The following is a 19706-nucleotide window of genomic DNA, read 5'->3' on the forward strand; positions in this document are numbered from 1 at the left end:
GATAGCCATACAATACAGGCCCAAATAAAAAGTATTTCTTTGTATCTATAATTTTTATTTCGATACAAAGAAGGAAATATATATTTATTTAAATGTAGGCCAAACTATTAGTAGTCTAATTTCCATTCAAAACTTAACATCAGCTAGAACTACTTTTTCTTTATTGAAATATAACAATACATATTCAAATATTCAGACATTATTTAGCAATTATGGCGCGCACACAACACCTTTTGAGTTAAATAAAAAACATATAATATTCATATAAACGCTATTTAAAAGCTTATTTACAATCTTTCAATAATATGATAATCCTAAAATATAAACCTACTTTGTTCGTGTTATATTTATGATTTAAATGTAAATACTTAAATGTATGTATTTTAAGAATAGAAAAGAACACAAATTCCAATAAGTTAATGTCTATTCAGATATTATTCTACAAATAAATAGTGTATAATTGTATACACAAACGTCTTTATAATTAACATATTAAAATAAATATGTGCTTACAATTACATCAATACATTCGTTAATTTATAGTCCTATAACACTTAAGCTAACATTATTTTTTCGAAAAACATTAATATTAGGCTCATTTATTAGTATATGATTCTATTCTAAGATAACATTATGTTTAAATAAATAGGATGAAAATAAACATAATGTGATGCCTTCACATCTATCTTTATTGCCTCTTGGGCTATTCCACATCTCTATGGACGTTACGCACCGGTGAAGTATGACGTATGACCCGCGGGGGTGAACGGCACTTCCGGGTTCAGCGGTGCGAAGGAGAGGCGTCGGGTTGAGGGCGCAGCATCCAGAGATACAAAGAGGACGGTGACAATGGCAGATATATCTCTGTATCTCACCAACGTTAATGTGTCGATAGGACAGAACATGGAGGTGCAGCAGGTCTGTGAATACCGTTATCCTTTAAAATAAGCAAATAGCATCATTACCGTTGTTGTTTACTGAATGTGGCTGAGAATGTGCTGGAGCTTGTTGTCATCTGTCAGGTGTGTCATGTCGCTCTGGTTGCTCATGATAGTACACTAGAAATGGACAGGCTTGGGGAGTCATTGGATTAAATGTAACGAGATAACGTAATCAGGATATAAAAAAGGTAACCGTGCCCTTACAGTTGGCTACATTAAAAACATTTGTGTAATCAGATTACTGGTACATGTATCAGAAATGGGATTAGTAGCAGGAGTACAACTAACAATATATATGTTTTTAAATATCAATTTCTAAAAGCTAGGCGTACTATCTGACATTTCGTTTTTTTAAAACTATTCTTTATTAATATATATAATATTATTTGTATTATTATTATTTAATATTATATATGGCTATGGGGAAACAATTAATTATTTATAGGTTAGTTATTTATTTTTCTTATGTTAGTTATTTATCTCTGTTATATGTTTGCATTGCATTTGATATTGCATTACATTTGATATTGACTAACCAAATGTTATTGGAAAGTAATCAGTAGGGATGCTCTGATTGATCGGCCCGACCCGATCGATAATCGGCCGATATTCACCGATCGTCGAGCTCTCTATAAAGGTCCGATCGGGAGAAGCCGATCACATGATGTAAAATACATGACACTTTTCTCTGTGCGCGGCAAAACCAAGCTCGCCAACAATGGCTTCACCAGTCTGGCAGTATTTTAAGGTGTCCCTAGAAAAAGACAGAAAATAGCGGTATGCAACGTGTGTGTTGAAGCAGAAATCCTGCAGCTCCGCCCTCTGTGACGGACCGGTGAGCGGAGCAAAACACACCACTAAGAGTTAGACCTAACACACTTAGCTATTTTATCTACCTCTGGAAACAAGCTAAACTATTTATAATATGTTTATTATTCACTGTCGGGTCACTCATTACTGGATCAGCGAGCTGCATGAGATACTGACGGGCTGTCAGGGGAGGGAGAGAGAGGGAGCAGTGGCGGTTTCTAGACCAATTTGACTGGGGGGGCCAGGCTGGGGCCAGTTATTTTCTGAGAGGGGCACAATAATGCAGGATCGAAAAAGACAAAGACAGTATGAAGTAATTGCGCATAAGAAAACAATGCAATACAGTTATTGGTATTTGTTTCATTACACATATTTATATGCTTACCTTTGTGTGCTGTTTGGGTCTGTGGGAACCCGTTTTCAGTGTTTACCTAAAAGAACATTTATGCAATTTAATTATTTTAACCTGCTTTATTTGGGGGGTGGAACTAACCTTCTCTAGGGGGGTCCGGGAAGATTTTTTTTTAAATGTTGAAGTTTAATGCATCAATCTGCTGGTTCACTTTGAGCACAACATGAATTTATGGATACAGCTCTCAACACTCAGATGAAAGGGAGCTGTATACTTTTCAATAATCCAAAAATCTTTAGAATATGATCACAACCAATAACAAATCATTTAAACGTGTTTATTCTTATCTTATGTTACCTATAGTTAGCATTCTTTCTTTTTATTTATGCATATTTTAGTAATCACTCCCCTTTTAAACTTTTTTTTTTTTTTTTACTGTCCTATAGTACACATTGGAATGATTACTTACTTTATTTTTTACACAGAGGCTGTGTGCTCCTCCGTGGCGATGACGGCTTGCGTTAAAAAAATAAAATAAACATATTTGTAAAGTGAGGGCTTGCGAGATACCGGTAGCTCGCGATCGACGTGTTGGAGACCCCTGCTCTAATGGGTCTGACTAGAATGACAAATATCGTTAGTTTCCGCCTATTCCGTCAAGCCAAGAAATCGTTTAATCATAAACTTTTTTTGTATTATTTTCAGGGGGTTCCAAAAGTCCAGTGTTGTTGAATAATATACTTCATTTGAATGTAGTAATTATGTTGGTTGTTGTTTGTGGAATCGCCAGTGAATGAGCCCCATTAACTGAGTTTTAACATCACTTTAAATGGAAGATCCCCATAGCCCCCACCCACTCGATCGGATCGGCGATCGGTATCGGCCGATTCTGATTCTGGCGATCGGCCCCAAAATTGTAATCAGGTCACATAACTTTTTTATTGTGATACTTATATTAGGTTACTGATTACATTTGTAAAGTAAATTTCAACTCTGGAATTGTAAGTATTTATTTAGGTTAATTTTATGAAGTCATCCCAAGCCTTGTAACACCGTTTTTTCCCAATTTAGCTGCATTAACTAACTGATATTCTAAAGAAGTAGTGCCCTAACATCACCCACTGTCTCTATGTTTGCCCCCCAGATTCAGAGCCCTGTTGGGGGCTTTGAGAGTGTGGAGCTGGGGGAGCTGGACCGGAGAGAGGAGCAGCAGCGGAGGGAGAAAGCCCCCCGCAGGATCATTCACTTCTCCAGCGGGGAGACCATGGAGGAGTACAGCACCGACGAGGAGGAGGGGGAGGACAAGGAGCCGGAGCGGGAGGACCTGCTGTCCTCCTCGGTCGATGCGGTGAGGGTGAGGACCGCTGCAGGGGACGGGGAGTTCATGAGCGTGGGTGCAAAGGGCTAAATTAGGACATGGGAAATGTGTGTGTGCAAGGAATTTGTGTTTACTGTAAATTATTATCAGAGCAAAAAGAGACCAATCTTGTCCTGTTTATGTTGCAGTCAAAGTTGACCTGGGGTCCATACGTGTGGTTTCACGTGTGGAGAGCTGCCAACTCAACCATCTCAGGTAGGTTTGCATCATTATAGAGTATGGGTTTGTATCATGCATGTTTTTAAGTCAAGTTTTCCTGCATCTTAAAGCCAAGATCATATGAAATTAATGATAATTGATGATAATTACTGAGTTTACAATAGATTACATCGATTTATATAGCCAAATATCACACAAAAACAAACATAGAAGACAGTTTAAAATGTAGTTAAAATTACAAGAAAACTATTAAAAAATCATGATAGAATGTGAAATAATAACAAAATGAGATAAAATACATAAAAGACAGTCAAAACAATCAAATAAACATAGGGAAATCTAAAACCAGCTCTAGCTATAGGCTTTATTAAAAAGGAAAGTCTTCAACAAGCTCTTAAAATGTTGGACACTGTCTGCCTCCATAATAAAAAGAGGATGTTGGTTCAAGAGCAAGGGAGCTTGATAACTGAAATCTCCTGATCTGGTTTTCTGGACTCTGGGAATTACTATAAGACCTGCACTCTTGGAGCATAATGCCATAGAGGGACAATAGGGGATTCAAATATATTTGAGGTATGATGGTGCCTTTCCATTTAGTGTGAAATAGAGATACAAGTAACAAGATCATATTTACTGTTTTAATTGGTCAACCACTTAGGTTAAGGGGCAGGACATCTCTATCACGTACAATGTGTTGGAGCCCTAGCCAATAGCACGCAGTGCGTCATTTAGCCAGGGAGCAGGAGGGGACTGACGAGGCTGCCGATATGTAAGAGGACAGAGAGAGTCCAGAGAGGATGAGAGAGTAGAGAGGAGAGTTTCTGCAGCAGAGTTTGGAGGCAGGAGTTGGAACGAGTCAGAGGAAGGGAGGGCTGAGAGCACCGATGAGGCAAAGGTAGAGGGGGAGAGGGAACGGAGGTTACGGCGGACAGGTGCAGGATGAGAAGAGATTAGTTTGTTATGTTTGGAAAGGGGTAGAGAGAATGAAATGAAGAAGTGATCGGAGGTGTGGAGCGGGTTTACAGAGAGGTTAGAAGTAGAGCAGTTCCTTGAGAATATGAGATCGAGGACATTGCCAGCTTTATGAGTTGGTGGGGACGGAGACAGTGAGAAAGCAAAGGCGGTTAAATGAGATGTTAGTTCGTCTATCTTCCCCGTCTGGAGGTTGAAGTCTCCGAGAAGTACAGCGGGAGGGCCAGTTGCAGGGATGTGTGAGAGGAGATGATCTAATTCCTCCAAGAAGTCCCCCAAGGCTCCTGGTGGACGGTAGAGAACACCAATGGTTAATTGTATAGGATGGGTTACTGTGACGGCATGGAATTCAAAGGTGGAAGGAGGGAAGTTAGGTAGCTCGAAGAGGGAAAAGCTCCATTTGGGAGAGAGAGGAGACCAGTGCCACCCATAAGTACCAAAAAAGCATCATAAATATTTATGTTTGCTTATTACTATAATTACACAGACCCACAGACCTATAGGCAGATGTTAACACATTATAGACATAAAATGTTTATTTTTTTTAGGGGGTTACATCCTTAGACTGTATGTATTTACAATTGGTTTGTAAACATAAAACAATAAATAAAACGTTTCATATGCCTTGAACCTGCCGTCCCTAAAAATCCAATGACTTTCAACACCATATAATAGCAGTAACCTTTCCCTCTGAGGCCACAGATGCATCCCAGTGCTCGTTATTTTACCCTTTTGAAAAATCCATAATTTTTGACAGCGCAAGATTAATAATGTTTTGTCCAATAAACAGCTGACCTGAGCAATGGTGTGACTGATTACAAATAGCCTGCTTAAATGCCGCTGTCAGTTGTTAATAATGGGAGGGAAGGCTGAGCCAAAGAGAAAACGGCAACGCAATTTCTGATTTGGACCAAGGAAACTATGTGAGGAGACTGTGAATAAAATATCCAAAGAAAAGGGAGATATTCTTCAGGAAATGGTCTAAAAACAAGCAGATTTCTTTATGTAACTGACATAAACATCTGTGTAAAGCTCCAAATTAGTCTGACATGCATTTTATTTTATTATAAGGAGACTGCAGCCAAAACATCTGATGACATCATAGGTCTGAGAGAGTGCTGAATTCTTCCTGTTGTAGTTACTGTGCAGTTCTCCAGGGCGGGTGAAGGTAGCTAAAGCGTGATAATTGATTATAGAGTGTTTCTGCTGGTGATTTGTAAAGCTCAGGATTCAAATAATTCACAGCCCACTCAGAGACACGCTGCCTCAGAGGAGAGCGTTTCCTCCGGGGATGGATCTCTACTGACACCTAGTGGGGGTGAAAAGTACATTTAAGCAACAAATATCAGGCTTCTTTTTTATTTATTTAGTACAAGCAAGAGATACGCATGAAGGCAGTATGATGAGATGACAATAACAGCTCAAACACTAATACAAATAATAATATAAAAATAAATAACAAAAGACGTTCATAAATTAGATTAGATCAAATAGATTAAATTGATTGTCCCCAGGGGGATATTCATTTTCACAGCACTGTACATGTACACAATTTACTTACAATATATAAAGAACAACAATAACACAGACAACAACAGATAGCTTCACCCATGGAAGTTACACTCAGCGAGGCCTGTTATGTAAGGCAGCAATGGCTGCAGGAATAAAGCTTTCTCCAAAGCGAGCCCTTTTACATTTCAATGTTCCTACTCCCGGATGGCAGTGGGGTGAGGTACTGATTGAGTGGGTGTATGATTGACATATGACAGTTCTATTGTGGTTGCAATGCATGAGATGGCCGTGTTGTTAACCTCTGAGGTTGGGTGTAGGGAGTCAAATGATCCTGGCAGCAGTGTTGGTAATGCGTGTGAGTTTGGTCCGGTTGGTGACAGGGAGCATATTGAAAAAGCAAGAGAGAGCAGTACACAAGGTTGGTTTGGATAATGCTTTGAAAGAGTAGTAGGAGAAGAGAGGGGGACATGTACAGTCCTTTGAGTTTACGGACGACATATAATCTTTGTTGGCTCCTTTAGAAGATGTCGGTGGTGTGTTGGTTGAAATTAAGTTTATTGTCCAGTGTTACTCCAAGGTATTTAAAACACTCACATGACATGCCGGACATATTCATCGTTCAATATAATCCCACTCTTGGGAATAAAATTGGTGGACTGTTTTATCTGCAAACATGTAGGTTTTATGAATTCATTGATTGAGTCTTATTGAATCCGACTCAATATTCACTTGCTTTAATGAATATTAAAGACATTTGTTTGTTTGTCTTGAAACGTACTCTGATCTAGTACTTGAGTTAAAGTAGAAGTACTCTGATCTAGTACTGAGCCATTAGGCATTAGGCACTAGTTTATTTGTGAAAAACTGTGAAATGTTTCAGAGGCTACATTTACAGGAACATTGAAATAAGTTAAAGTTAAGAGGAACATTGTTTTCACTGAACTTTTTCAAGCACAATTTTCAGCATTTTCCCATACAATGTATGGGAGATTAGTAGCATGACGGGAAAAACTCAAATACATCAAAACTGTACTTAACTATATTACAGAAGGTAATATAGTAATGTTCCACCGCTGTGATAAACAATTGACAGATTATGAGACCATGGGCACAAACACATACCAGAGAAATAATAAAAAGTTTTAGATCAGACTGAACATACAGCAAATATAATTGGGACATCTTGACTGAGGTATGTGCATTTCCAAAATAGCTGTTTAAAAAACAGTAACTTGAACAGTAATAAAGATTTTAGGCCCACTGAAACTTTGGACCCTGTGTCTGTAGAAATACACACGTTTTCAATATTAAATACACAATAGTGGAAATGGCCAGGTAGCATCAAACAAGTAACTTAAATAATAAAGGATAACACATTTTAAATCATGAATAATGAATGACAAGTGCTCCCTGATACAATACTTTTTGTTTTCTATGCCTGTAGCTCAGACTCTGAATGTAGAGGGTGTGAGGTAACTGTAGTAACTCTGTGAATAGCAGTGTGGAACCATGGATAAAAGATAGATGAATGGATGGATGGATGGATGGATGGATGGATGGATGGATGGCTAGACGGACGGGATGAACGGACAGACGGATCGATACAATAGGTGTTTTTGTTCTTGGATTAAATGGAGAAAAGGCCCTAATACAAAGATGTGTGGTGCACTGGAACTGAGGATCAGAAGTCATTATGTGGTGTGGTTTCCTTGACGGAAAATTCTGTTTCCAACAAATTCCATTATCCATTAGCAAATAGCTAGGTTTGTATTCATATCTTCCCTGAAATGTAAGGATGGATGCTCTAAGTACTGCAGATCAGTGCAGCAATTACATATTGTTGTGTAACTGCAGTCGCCTGAAGTAAAAAGCTTATGTTAGACTATAAACAAACTACATCACAATTTCATGACTTAATGCCACCACCGCTAAGCTAAAGGCGACTTGTGTTTGTCGTGATGACGTTTAGTCTCCTTTAGACACTTGTACACTTCCACAGCAACTGTCGATTTATGACTCGAATAACCTTTGGTTATTCAACAGTAGTGGCATATGTACTGACTTAATTTATGTCGTTGAACCAAAACAGGAAATCTCTTACGCTTGTCTAAGGCCCCATTTACACGGAGACGGAAACGAAAATGAACCGAATTCGATATTTACACGCAATCGGCTCAATAAATGCCGTCCACACGAGACCGCTCGACCCGCTGGAGACGCTGTAGTACATATGTGACCCGCTCTATCGAAATCAGTCGGAAGTCGCAACGGCTCATTTCAGAATAAACGTGGATTTACGTAAAAAACTATTTTTTCAGGGTTCGGGTGTTTTGTTTGATTTTAAACAAACCAAGTCTTGGCTTTCAGAATATGAAACTTTTATTTCCAAAATCACACGATAAGTACATTTTTGAAGCTTGTGAAGGGACGAAGACAGGCACCTCTCACTCGCACTCTGCTCTTCCAGCAGCGCCGCCCCCCTCCCTCCGGCTGACATTATGAACGTAAGAGTAAAGTAATCATAGATAACACGGCAGGATCCTTTACAGTTTGTTTTCATCTGATTTAATTAAACAGAGTCTTGGCTTTCAGAATATTAAACTTGTTTCGGCAAATTCAGATGATAATATAACTTTGAAGCTTGTAACGGCCATAATTACAAGCGGGGAACGGAAGTCATTTAACGCCCACAAGCAGGCACAACAACAGCCGGTGTTCTTGTGAGGGTTTTTCCCCGGGAAACAAACACAATACACACAAACGCAAAAAATACACAACACAACACACGCACACACGTATACACACACACTCGCGAGCTTCCCCTCCAAACGAAAATATCTTCCCTCCGTAGTATTTTGATCATTTGCTCCACTAATAATCAATCAGATCGATGGATTCCAGAGAAGAGGAACTTTAAAGGCCTTTTTCTCAAATGAGGACTCTGTGACAGTCATTATATAATGTGACATATTTCGCTTAATATTTGGAGTACAAAAACAATCCTGATATCATTAGAAAGCTAGGAATCTCCTCTTTCCAACCGTGTATACAACTCAAAATGTGTCTTCGGGTCAATGCGACTGATTTCGATGGAGCAGGTCACATATGCCGGGCCTGTAAGTGGCACTGTACTTTCCGCCACAAAATACACCAAAAGCAGCGAAGAAGACCTCCCAAGCATGGGTTTGCCATGGTTGCCCTTCTGTTTTTTTCGCCGGTCAAACATGTCCGTTAAAGTTGAAATCTTCCGGACAAAATTTGAAAAGTGCCGGTCAAAGGTCTTCTTTGTTATTTATTGAGCTTTAAAACAAATTGATAACGACTCTATATAATAATATAAGAATAATAAACGGAGTCTATCTTTTCCTCACCCTCTCCTGACAGCCCGTCAGTATCCGTGGTCTCATGCAGCTGGCTGATCCAGTAATGAGTGACCCGACAGTAAAATAAACATATGTATAACTAGTTTAGGTAGTTTGAGAGGTAATTAAAATAGTTAAGGGGTGATGATCTAACTTGAATTGTGTGTTTGCTCCGCGCATTACTCCATCACAGCGTGGCGGAGCTGCAGGTGATCATGCAGAGCTGCATGTCTCCGTCAGCAGCAGCTGATCTCTGATCTCTCTCTCTCCTGTCGATTAGACTTCACTCGCGTTTATGTCCATATCGATCAAATCTAGCTGGAGGCTCCTGCTGGGTGCACTGTCCTGCGAGATATCCGGGACCTGGCTCGAAACATTTGTTGTTGTTGGCGAAACACATCAGCAATGACGCGGGTGACACGGGGGTGAGCAGGAGAGGTGGGGAGAGGCGGGTTATGGCGTATAGGGCGTATACGGAGCCGTTAGACCCCCCAGAGCGTTCCGTCCGCAGATCTACCCACCTGGGACCCGTTATCGTTGAGGGGTCCCGTTTCCGCGGTTCCGTTTATGGCCTCGATCGTGTGAACGAACCGTCTATATCAGGGGGTCGGCAACCCCTGGCACGCGTGACACCATTGGCACGTGGTACCGTAACCAGTGGCACACTAGGAATAAGTGGAATAAGTGTGCAAAATATTACAATTTTTATTTTCGGATCCTGAACGAGACCGCCGTTACCCGTTACCTGCAGAAGGAAGCCATGCACGCAACGCAGCCCCGCAGCTCTTTAACTCCAGTCGACTTCCTGCTACTTTCCTCCGTGTGAAACGATCAGGAGTGTCGTGCTGCCGGAGCGCGCCTGCACTTCACAAATGACAGTATAGGCTACCCATCAGGAGCTGTACAAATGCCGCAGTTTTGCGTGGCTGTGTCTTAGTTGAAAGCCCAGTGGCGATCTGTTCATCTCTCATTGAAAATAATATGCTACACAGGGGCGGACTGGCCATCTGTGTGTTCTGGAGAATCACATAATGGACCGTCGTCATTATTATTACGCCGTTTAAACCAATTATTTAAATGCGTTTAAACCGCATCATGTAAGTTGCGCTGACAGGTGAAAGAGATCAACACACTGCTTCCCCGCAGCGAGGCTCCCCCGCCCTCCTGTTGACAGTTCACGAGCGTCGAGCTCATCACCCAGTTCACGATCGTCGGCACACTGATCCACATTTTTTTTTTAAATGGCACTTCATATCAAAAAGGTTGCCGACCCCCTGGTCTATATGATAGAAAAAAAGTAGCAGATACAACCCGAGCCGTCTCCATGTAAACGGGGCCTAAACCACAGGTCATGTTTCAAGCATCTAACCACAATCACTTTAAAAAACAATGACTTTCAGATGATGTTAGCAGAAAGTGGTGAAATGCTATCTCATTTCCTGGTTTTAGGACTCTTTCCTGCACCACTCTACTGTGTATTGATTTAGGCTCACATTTTACCTTCAATAGTAGATGTTTGGATCATTCACAAATTCAACACAGTCTGCAGTAGTCAGTCACACTATGCTTTTTTCCTTTTCCTGGCCATGATCGTATTGAGCCCCTCCCATGCTTGCTTTGGCACTGCCTGTTCAGAAGCTTTGCTCAACCCCAGTCTTGAACATTTTTTTTGCTGTAAAAATTGTTGCATCGAAATTCCTTCTCTTTCATGCACAGCAGTGCTCCTCTCCTGGGTGCCAGCGGGTGCTGGGTAAACCATTGTAAACCAAAGTTCAAGCACACACGGATACTGGGATATAGACACTATTTTATTAACATATTCTTTTTCTTTTGCAAAATCCATTTCGACTTTCAAAAATGCACCTCGTCCAAATTGAAACACTCTTTAATGTTGTTTAAAAGCCATGTTTTATTGTTGAAGAACACTTATACTGTTGTGATAACAGCATGTGTCAAAAAACACTGGTTATAGCTGAAACATAGTTGTATTCTTAAACATATTTTTAAAGATGCTCTGTTCAGTTAGCCCCAATACAATATTTAATGCTTTGTCTTTTATAGTAAATCCCAAAACAGACATGTTCGGATTATATCACCTTTCTTTTTAATATCAGACATTTACTGTTGCTATTGATATGTCCCACTATATTCTATAATAATATTATACACAAATCATAATGGTAATAAAATAAAGTGAAATAAGAAGACGTTTTCTATGTCTGACTATGTTTGTTATTGTTCAAATCAACCCTGCATGCGTATTTCATAGTTGAGGATTGTATTTTGACATTTATTTCTTTATCATTTCATGTATTTTATTTATTGAAACATTTCATTATATTGTATTATGATAGCCATACAATACAGGCCCAAATAAAAAGTATTTCTTTGTATCTATAATTTTTATTTCGATACAAAGAAGGAAATATATATTTATTTAAATGTAGGCCAAACTATTAGTAGTCTAATTTCCATTCAAAACTTAACATCAGCTAGAACTACTTTTTCTTTATTGAAATATAACAATACATATTCAAATATTCAGACATTATTTAGCAATTATGGCGCGCACACAACACCTTTTGAGTTAAATAAAAAACATATAATATTCATATAAACGCTATTTAAAAGCTTATTTACAATCTTTCAATAATATGATAATCCTAAAATATAAACCTACTTTGTTCGTGTTATATTTATGATTTAAATGTAAATACTTAAATGTATGTATTTTAAGAATAGAAAAGAACACAAATTCCAATAAGTTAATGTCTATTCAGATATTATTCTACAAATAAATAGTGTATAATTGTATACACAAACGTCTTTATAATTAACATATTAAAATAAATATGTGCTTACAATTACATCAATACATTCGTTAATTTATAGTCCTATAACACTTAAGCTAACATTATTTTTTCGAAAAACATTAATATTAGGCTCATTTATTAGTATATGATTCTATTCTAAGATAACATTATGTTTAAATAAAATAGGATGAAAATAAACATAATGTGATGCCTTCACATCTATCTTTATTGCCTCTTTGGCTATTCCACATCTCTATGGACGTTACGCACCGGTGAAGTATGACGTATGACCCGCGGGGGTGAACGGCACTTCCGGGTTCAGCGGTGCGAAGGAGAGGCGTCGGGTTGAGGGCGCAGCATCCAGAGATACAAAGAGGACGGTGACAATGGCAGATATATCTCTGTATCTCACCAACGTTAATGTGTCGATAGGACAGAACATGGAGGTGCAGCAGGTCTGTGAATACCGTTATCCTTTAAAATAAGCAAATAGCATCATTACCGTTGTTTGTTTACTGAATGTGGCTGAGAATGTGCTGGAGCTTGTTGTCATCTGTCAGGTGTGTCATGTCGCTCTGGTTGCTCATGATATTACACTAGAAATGGACAGGCTTGGGGAGTCATTGGATTAAATGTAACGAGATAACGTAATCAGGATATAAAAAAGGTAACCGTGCCCTTACAGTTTGGCTACATTAAAAACATGTGTGTAATCAGATTACTGGTACATGTATCAGAAATGGGGATTAGTAGCAGGAGTACAACTAACAATATATATGTTTTTAAATATCAATTTCTAAAAGCTAGGCGTACTATCTGACATTTCGTTTTTTTAAACTATTCTTTATTTAATATATATATATATATTTGTATTATTATTTATTTAAATATTATATATAGGCTATGGGGAAACAATTAATTATTTATAGGTTAGTTATTTATTTTCTTATGTTAGTTATTTATCTCTGTTATATGTTTGCATTGCATTTGATATTGCATTACATTTGATATTGACTAACCAAATGTTATTGGAAAGTAATCAGTAGGGATGCTCTGATTGATCGGCCGCCGATCGATATCGGCCGATATTCACTCGATCGGAGCTCTCTATAAAGGCCGATCGGGAGAGCCGATCACATGATGTAAAATACATGACACTTTTCTCTGTGCGCGGCAAAACAAGCTCGCCAAAATGGCTTCACCAGTCTGGCAGTATTTTAAGGTGTCCGAAAAAGACAGTAAAATAGCGGTATGCAACGTGTGTGTGAAGCAGAAATCCTGCAGCTCCGCCCGCTGTGACGGACCGGTGAGCGGAGCAAAACACACACTAAGAGTTAGACCTAACACACTTAGCTATTTTATCTACCTCTGGAACAAGCTAAACTAGTTATAAATATGTTTATTATTCACTGTCGGGTCACTCATTACTGGATCAGCGAGCTGCATGAGATACTGACGGGCTGTCAGGGGAGGGAGAGAGAGGGAGCAGTGGCGGTTCTAGACCAATTTGACTGGGGGGGCCAGGCTGGGGCCAGTTATTTTCTGAGAGGGGCACAATAAATGCAGGACGAAAAAGACAAAGACAGTATGAAGTAATTGCGCATAAGAAAACAATGCAATACAGTTATTGGTATTTGTTTCATTACACATATTTATATGCTTACCTTTGTGTGCTGTTTGGGTCTGTGGGACCCGTTTTCAGTGTTTACTAAAAGAACATTTATGCAATTTAATTATTTTAACCTGCTTTATTTGGGGGTGGAACTAACCTTCTCTAGGGGGGTCCGGGAAGATTTTTTTTTAAATGTTGAAGTTTAATGCATCAATCTGCTGGTTCACTTTGAGCACAACATGAATTTATGGATACAGCTCTCAACACTCAGATGAAAGGGAGCTGTATACTTTTCAATAATCCAAAAATCTTTAGAATATGATCACAACCAATAACAAATCATTTAAACGTGTTTATTCTTATCTTATGTTACCTATAGTTAGCATTCTTTCTTTTTATTTATGCATATTTTAGTAATCACTCCCCTTTTAAACTTTTTTTTTTTTTTTTTACTGTCCTATAGTACACATTGGAATGATTACTTACTTTATTTTTTACACAGAGGCTGTGTGCTCCTCCGTGGCGATGACGGCTTGCGTTAAAAAAATAAAATAAACATATTTGTAAAGTGAGGGCTTGCGAGATACCGGTAGCTCGCGATCGACGTGTTGGAGACCCCTGCTCTAATGGGTCTGACTAGAATGACAAATATCGTTAGTTCCGCCTATTCCGTCAGCCAAGAAATCGTTTAATCATAAACTTTTTTTTGTATTATTTTCAGGGGGTTCCAAAAGTCAGTGTTGTTGAATAATATACTTCATTTGAATGTAGTAATTATGTTGGTTGTTGTTTGTGGAAGCGCCAGTGAATGAGCCCCATTAACTGAGTTTTAAACATCACTTTAAATGGAAGATCCCCATAGCCCCCACCCACTCGATCGGATCGGCGATCGGTATCGGCCGATTCTGATTCTGGCGATCGGCCCCAAAATTGTAATCAGGTCACATAACTTTTTTATTGTGATACTTATATTAGGTTACTGATTACATTTGTAAAGTAAATTTCAACTCTGGAATTGTAAGTATTTATTTAGGTTAATTTTATGAAGTCATCCCAAGCCTTGTAACACCGTTTTTTCCCAATTTAGCTGCATTAACTAACTGATATTCTAAAGAAGTAGTGCCCTAACATCACCCACTGTCTCTATGTTTGCCCCCCAGATTCAGAGCCCTGTTGGGGGCTTTGAGAGTGTGGAGCTGGGGGAGCTGGACCGGAGAGAGGAGCAGCAGCGGAGGGAGAAAGCCCCCCGCAGGATCATTCACTTCTCCAGCGGGGAGACCATGGAGGAGTACAGCACCGACGAGGAGGAGGGGGAGGACAAGGAGCCGGAGCGGGAGGACCTGCTGTCCTCCTCGGTCGATGCGGTGAGGGTGAGGACCGCTGCAGGGGACGGGGAGTTCATGAGCGTGGGTGCAAAGGGCTAAATTAGGACATGGGAAATGTGTGTGTGCAAGGAATTTGTGTTTACTGTAAATTATTATCAGAGCAAAAAGAGACCAATCTTGTCCTGTTTATGTTGCAGTCAAAGTTGACCTGGGGTCCATACGTGTGGTTTCACGTGTGGAGAGCTGCCAACTCAACCATCTCAGGTAGGTTTGCATCATTATAGAGTATGGGTTTGTATCATGCATGTTTTTAAGTCAAGTTTTCCTGCATCTTAAAGCCAAGATCATATGAAATTAATGATAATTGATGATAATTACTGAGTTTACAATAGATTACATCGATTTATATAGCCAAATATCACACAAAAACAAACATAGAAGACAGTTTAAAATGTAGTTAAAATTACAAGAAAACTATTAAAAAATCATGATAGAATGTGAAATAATAACAAAATGAGATAAAATACATAAAAGACAGTCAAAACAATCAAATAAACATAGGGAAATCTAAAACCAGCTCTAGCTATAGGCTTTATTAAAAAGGAAAGTCTTCAACAAGCTCTTAAAATGTTGGACACTGTCTGCCTCCATAATAAAAAGAGGATGTTGGTTCAAGAGCAAGGGAGCTTGATAACTGAAATCTCCTGATCTGGTTTTCTGGACTCTGGGAATTACTATAAGACCTGCACTCTTGGAGCATAATGCCATAGAGGGACAATAGGGGATTCAAATATATTTGAGGTATGATGGTGCCTTTCCATTTAGTGTGAAATAGAGATACAAGTAACAAGATCATATTTACTGTTTTAATTGGTCAACCACTTAGGTTAAGGGGCAGGACATCTCTATCACGTACAATGTGTTGGAGCCCTAGCCAATAGCACGCAGTGCGTCATTTAGCCAGGGAGCAGGAGGGGACTGACGAGGCTGCCGATATGTAAGAGGACAGAGAGAGTCCAGAGAGGATGAGAGAGTAGAGAGGAGAGTTTCTGCAGCAGAGTTTGGAGGCAGGAGTTGGAACGAGTCAGAGGAAGGGAGGGCTGAGAGCACCGATGAGGCAAAGGTAGAGGGGGAGAGGGAACGGAGGTTACGGCGGACAGGTGCAGGATGAGAAGAGATTAGTTTGTTATGTTTGGAAAGGGGTAGAGAGAATGAAATGAAGAAGTGATCGGAGGTGTGGAGCGGGTTTACAGAGAGGTTAGAAGTAGAGCAGTTCCTTGAGAATATGAGATCGAGGACATTGCCAGCTTTATGAGTTGGTGGGGACGGAGACAGTGAGAAAGCAAAGGCGGTTAAATGAGATGTTAGTTCGTCTATCTTCCCCGTCTGGAGGTTGAAGTCTCCGAGAAGTACAGCGGGAGGGCCAGTTGCAGGGATGTGTGAGAGGAGATGATCTAATTCCTCCAAGAAGTCCCCCAAGGCTCCTGGTGGACGGTAGAGAACACCAATGGTTAATTGTATAGGATGGGTTACTGTGACGGCATGGAATTCAAAGGTGGAAGGAGGGAAGTTAGGTAGCTCGAAGAGGGAAAAGCTCCATTTGGGAGAGAGAGGAGACCAGTGCCACCTCCTCTGCCAGTGGGTCTGGGTGTATGGGAGAAGGAATATGCTGTGGAGAGAGCTGCTGGGGTGGATGTGTTGGATGGAGTAATCCAGGTCTCAGTGAGAGCAAGGAAATCCAGGGTCTGCAGGGAAGCGTAGCCAGAGATTAAGTCGGCCTTAGGAACAGCTGACTGGCAGTTCCACAGGCCGCCTGAAACTAGATGTTGGATCTCAGTGGAGCACGTGGGATAGACGAGAGCAGGCCGGTTAAATCGATTAGGAGATACACGGGGCCAGTGATAATTGTGAGAAGACACATGAACACCTGGAGATGAAAATATATCCTTTTTATTTCTTAGCCTGTGACTACCTGGGAGAAAGGATGGCCTCCCTCTTCGGAATTACATCAGCCAAATATCAGTATGCTATCGATGAGTACTACAGGATGAAGAAAGAGGTATGTTGAAGTCAGGTTCTATAGTTCTGGATCCCAAATATTGTGATTTGCTGATTTCTTCTTTGTGGTGTGTCAGAGGGAGGAAGAGAAAGAGGAGACCCGCCTGTCAGAGGAGGCAGAACGATCCTTCGAACAGGAGCTCTCTCAAGAAGAAGAAGAAGAAGAAGACGAGCCAATCACCATGAGCGATCAGCAGGAGGAAGCCCCGCCTCCTCTTGATGTGACCTATCAGATCGAGAATGAGAATCGGGCCCCGTCCAGCACCTTCACAGTCCCTGTTTTGGTAACGGCAACTTAACTGACCCTAGCGATGGACATTTGCGCTGTAATTTCTGTGTGTTTGTTAAAGGAGGAACACTGTCTTGTTTCACAGAGCACCGTTTGGTTTGTGTACGTCCACACGGCTCATGATGGGCGGTGCTGCTGCATTGTGGGTGTTTGGCCAGGACAGCAGTGGTCCCTTTGCAACAGTGTAGTCATTGTTAAAGTAACTGCTGGATAATGGAGCACCATATTTGGACTTCAGTATGAGAAAAATCTACTATAAGTCATTTTACATTATGTGCCCATTTATCTGCCAATACATAGGTTTGTTTACATCGTCTAGTACGCCAGTTTCCATTACGGTAGCACTTTCTATGACGGCCATGTCTGTAATGCATTTTCAACATACTCATAATGTGTTATAATGAGCTTAAAGCACTGCATCATTTTATTTATAAGGACTAAATAAGAATTTATAACGTTTTAACTAAAACCATAACCTATAATGAACAGAGTTCCCGTGAAAAATGTGTGTTAATTGGTATCAAAATGTCTTAAGAACGCTCAACACAGGAAGTAGAAGTTTATCAATTGTGTCGCATTTTATTTTTAACATTTCAAAAATAATAGGTAAATTATTGGTAATTCTCAAAATGTACTTAAGCTTAAAGATATCTTTATGACTTTTGCTGGACGTCTTCATACAGTATATCATATTATTGTCTGATATTCCAATACAGTTAAATCTTTAAATAATGCTTTAAGTGGTCAGTGTTTGCTTTAACTAAAGTGAAAAGAAATCATAAAATCTATGCATGAACAACACACACATTATGATTTGTTTTTAACTTTACTAAAAGCAACAATAAGCACTTGAGTCACTTATAATGACATTAACAGTAAGTACAATACATTACTTAGATGGTATTGCATTAAAGCTATGGGAATCATATTGCACTGCAAAAAGATAGGTTAGAAAAATGGGTTCACATGCTTAAAACTATTATCATGCTGTTTTCGATTCAAATTATAACACATTATACTAAGTATTGAAAGTCGTCCAGCAGCGGTTGCATTATCAGTTGCTACAGCAGCCTCCTGTAGGTGAACGTCTGCTGGTCAGTGAAGGTTGCATGTTGCTCCTTGTGCCTCTGATCGACCGGACACTGTGCCTAAATCACCAACACAGCCAAGTCAGTGATCCATCTGGACAAAGCACATCTTTCACAATGATTTGTAAGTGTTTGAAGATTTAAAATAACCCATTGGTTGAGGTTTGCATGCACATCAACTGTTTTGTCCAGATGGGGTCAAACTGGTGCATTGTTGCTACACCTGGCTGCACCTCCCTCACATGTTCATTTGCTCTCTGTGTTTTTGTATTGATGCTTATTAAGCGTGTATTGCACTCGATGTCTGTGTGGAAGCACTGACTGATTTTAGCCTTGGTTATCAAATCATCTGTGGACTACGAGAAGGACCAACATTTTGTTTTTGAAAAAAACATGAAAACGGGTTTTATTTGTTCTGTGTTGCTCTTATTATCCGCCTTATCTACTAAGGACATAGTGGATGTGGTGTGTGAAGCCTTTGTAATGGCAGGGAGCATTGTTACACCAAGTCTTTATGAAGACTATAAAAACTGTTTTTAGTATGACTTTTGATATTTAAGTATTTATTTGACTGAACTGACGGAGCACTTAATTTAAGCATATTTTATATTGATTTATTTATTAACACTGTAATGAACTGTTATTAAAATCAAAGTTATTGTCTAACTATTCGTCCCTTTGTCAAATGAGGTTTCCCAACAGTCTGTCAGTATATTATCGACAGTAGATGGTAGTCGGCATGCCCTGAGTATTGACAGACAGACAGGAGTAACAGTATAGTATGTAGTAGTATAGTATGTTGGAAAATATGAAAAATAGTCATAGTGTGGTGGGTCGAAAAAACCACATAGTATGTGAACAAGAAACAGAAAAGAAACCATAGTAATTTATGTGGGAAATATTGGGAAAATGTTCATGGTGCAGTATGTTGAAAATATCCAAAGAAATGACACTATAGTTTGTAAATGTCCTTTATTGCATGGTAGCATTGTTGAAGGGAAGGCCTGCATAAAGGTAGCAGGCTGGACTCAAACT

The 19706-nt window shown here is 39.6% G+C and overlaps 2 protein-coding genes across 3 annotated transcripts; both read left to right on the forward strand.

Annotated features, from left to right (window-relative positions):
• The first annotated feature begins 768 nt into the window (after nt 1-768).
• Nucleotides 769-7600, forward strand: LOC117439617 (protein FAM177A1-like). Its single transcript, XM_071201911.1, has 4 exons — nt 769-918; nt 3248-3457; nt 3610-3676; nt 7569-7600. The coding sequence occupies exons 1-4, from the start codon at nt 850-852 to the stop codon at nt 7598-7600; spliced, it is 378 nt and encodes a 125-aa protein (XP_071058012.1). The 5' UTR covers nt 769-849.
• A 5004-nt stretch (nt 7601-12604) lies between these two features.
• On the forward strand, nt 12605-19300 carry LOC117439952 (protein FAM177A1-like). Of its 2 annotated transcripts, none has more exons than XM_034076102.2 (5): nt 12605-12754; nt 15072-15281; nt 15434-15500; nt 17198-17295; nt 17372-19300. In XM_034076102.2, the coding sequence occupies exons 1-5, from the start codon at nt 12686-12688 to the stop codon at nt 17591-17593; spliced, it is 666 nt and encodes a 221-aa protein (XP_033931993.1). In that variant the 5' UTR covers nt 12605-12685; the 3' UTR covers nt 17594-19300. The 2 variants fall into 2 exon arrangements, with proteins under 2 accessions (XP_033931993.1, XP_033931992.1); XM_034076101.1 differs by having other exon boundaries at nt 12627-12754; nt 15072-15275.
• The last annotated feature ends 406 nt before the right edge of the window (nt 19301-19706 follow it).

This window comes from Pseudochaenichthys georgianus, chromosome 24 (assembly GCF_902827115.2).
Source record: "Pseudochaenichthys georgianus chromosome 24, fPseGeo1.2, whole genome shotgun sequence".
Classification (NCBI taxonomy): Eukaryota; Metazoa; Chordata; class Actinopteri; order Perciformes; family Channichthyidae; genus Pseudochaenichthys; species Pseudochaenichthys georgianus.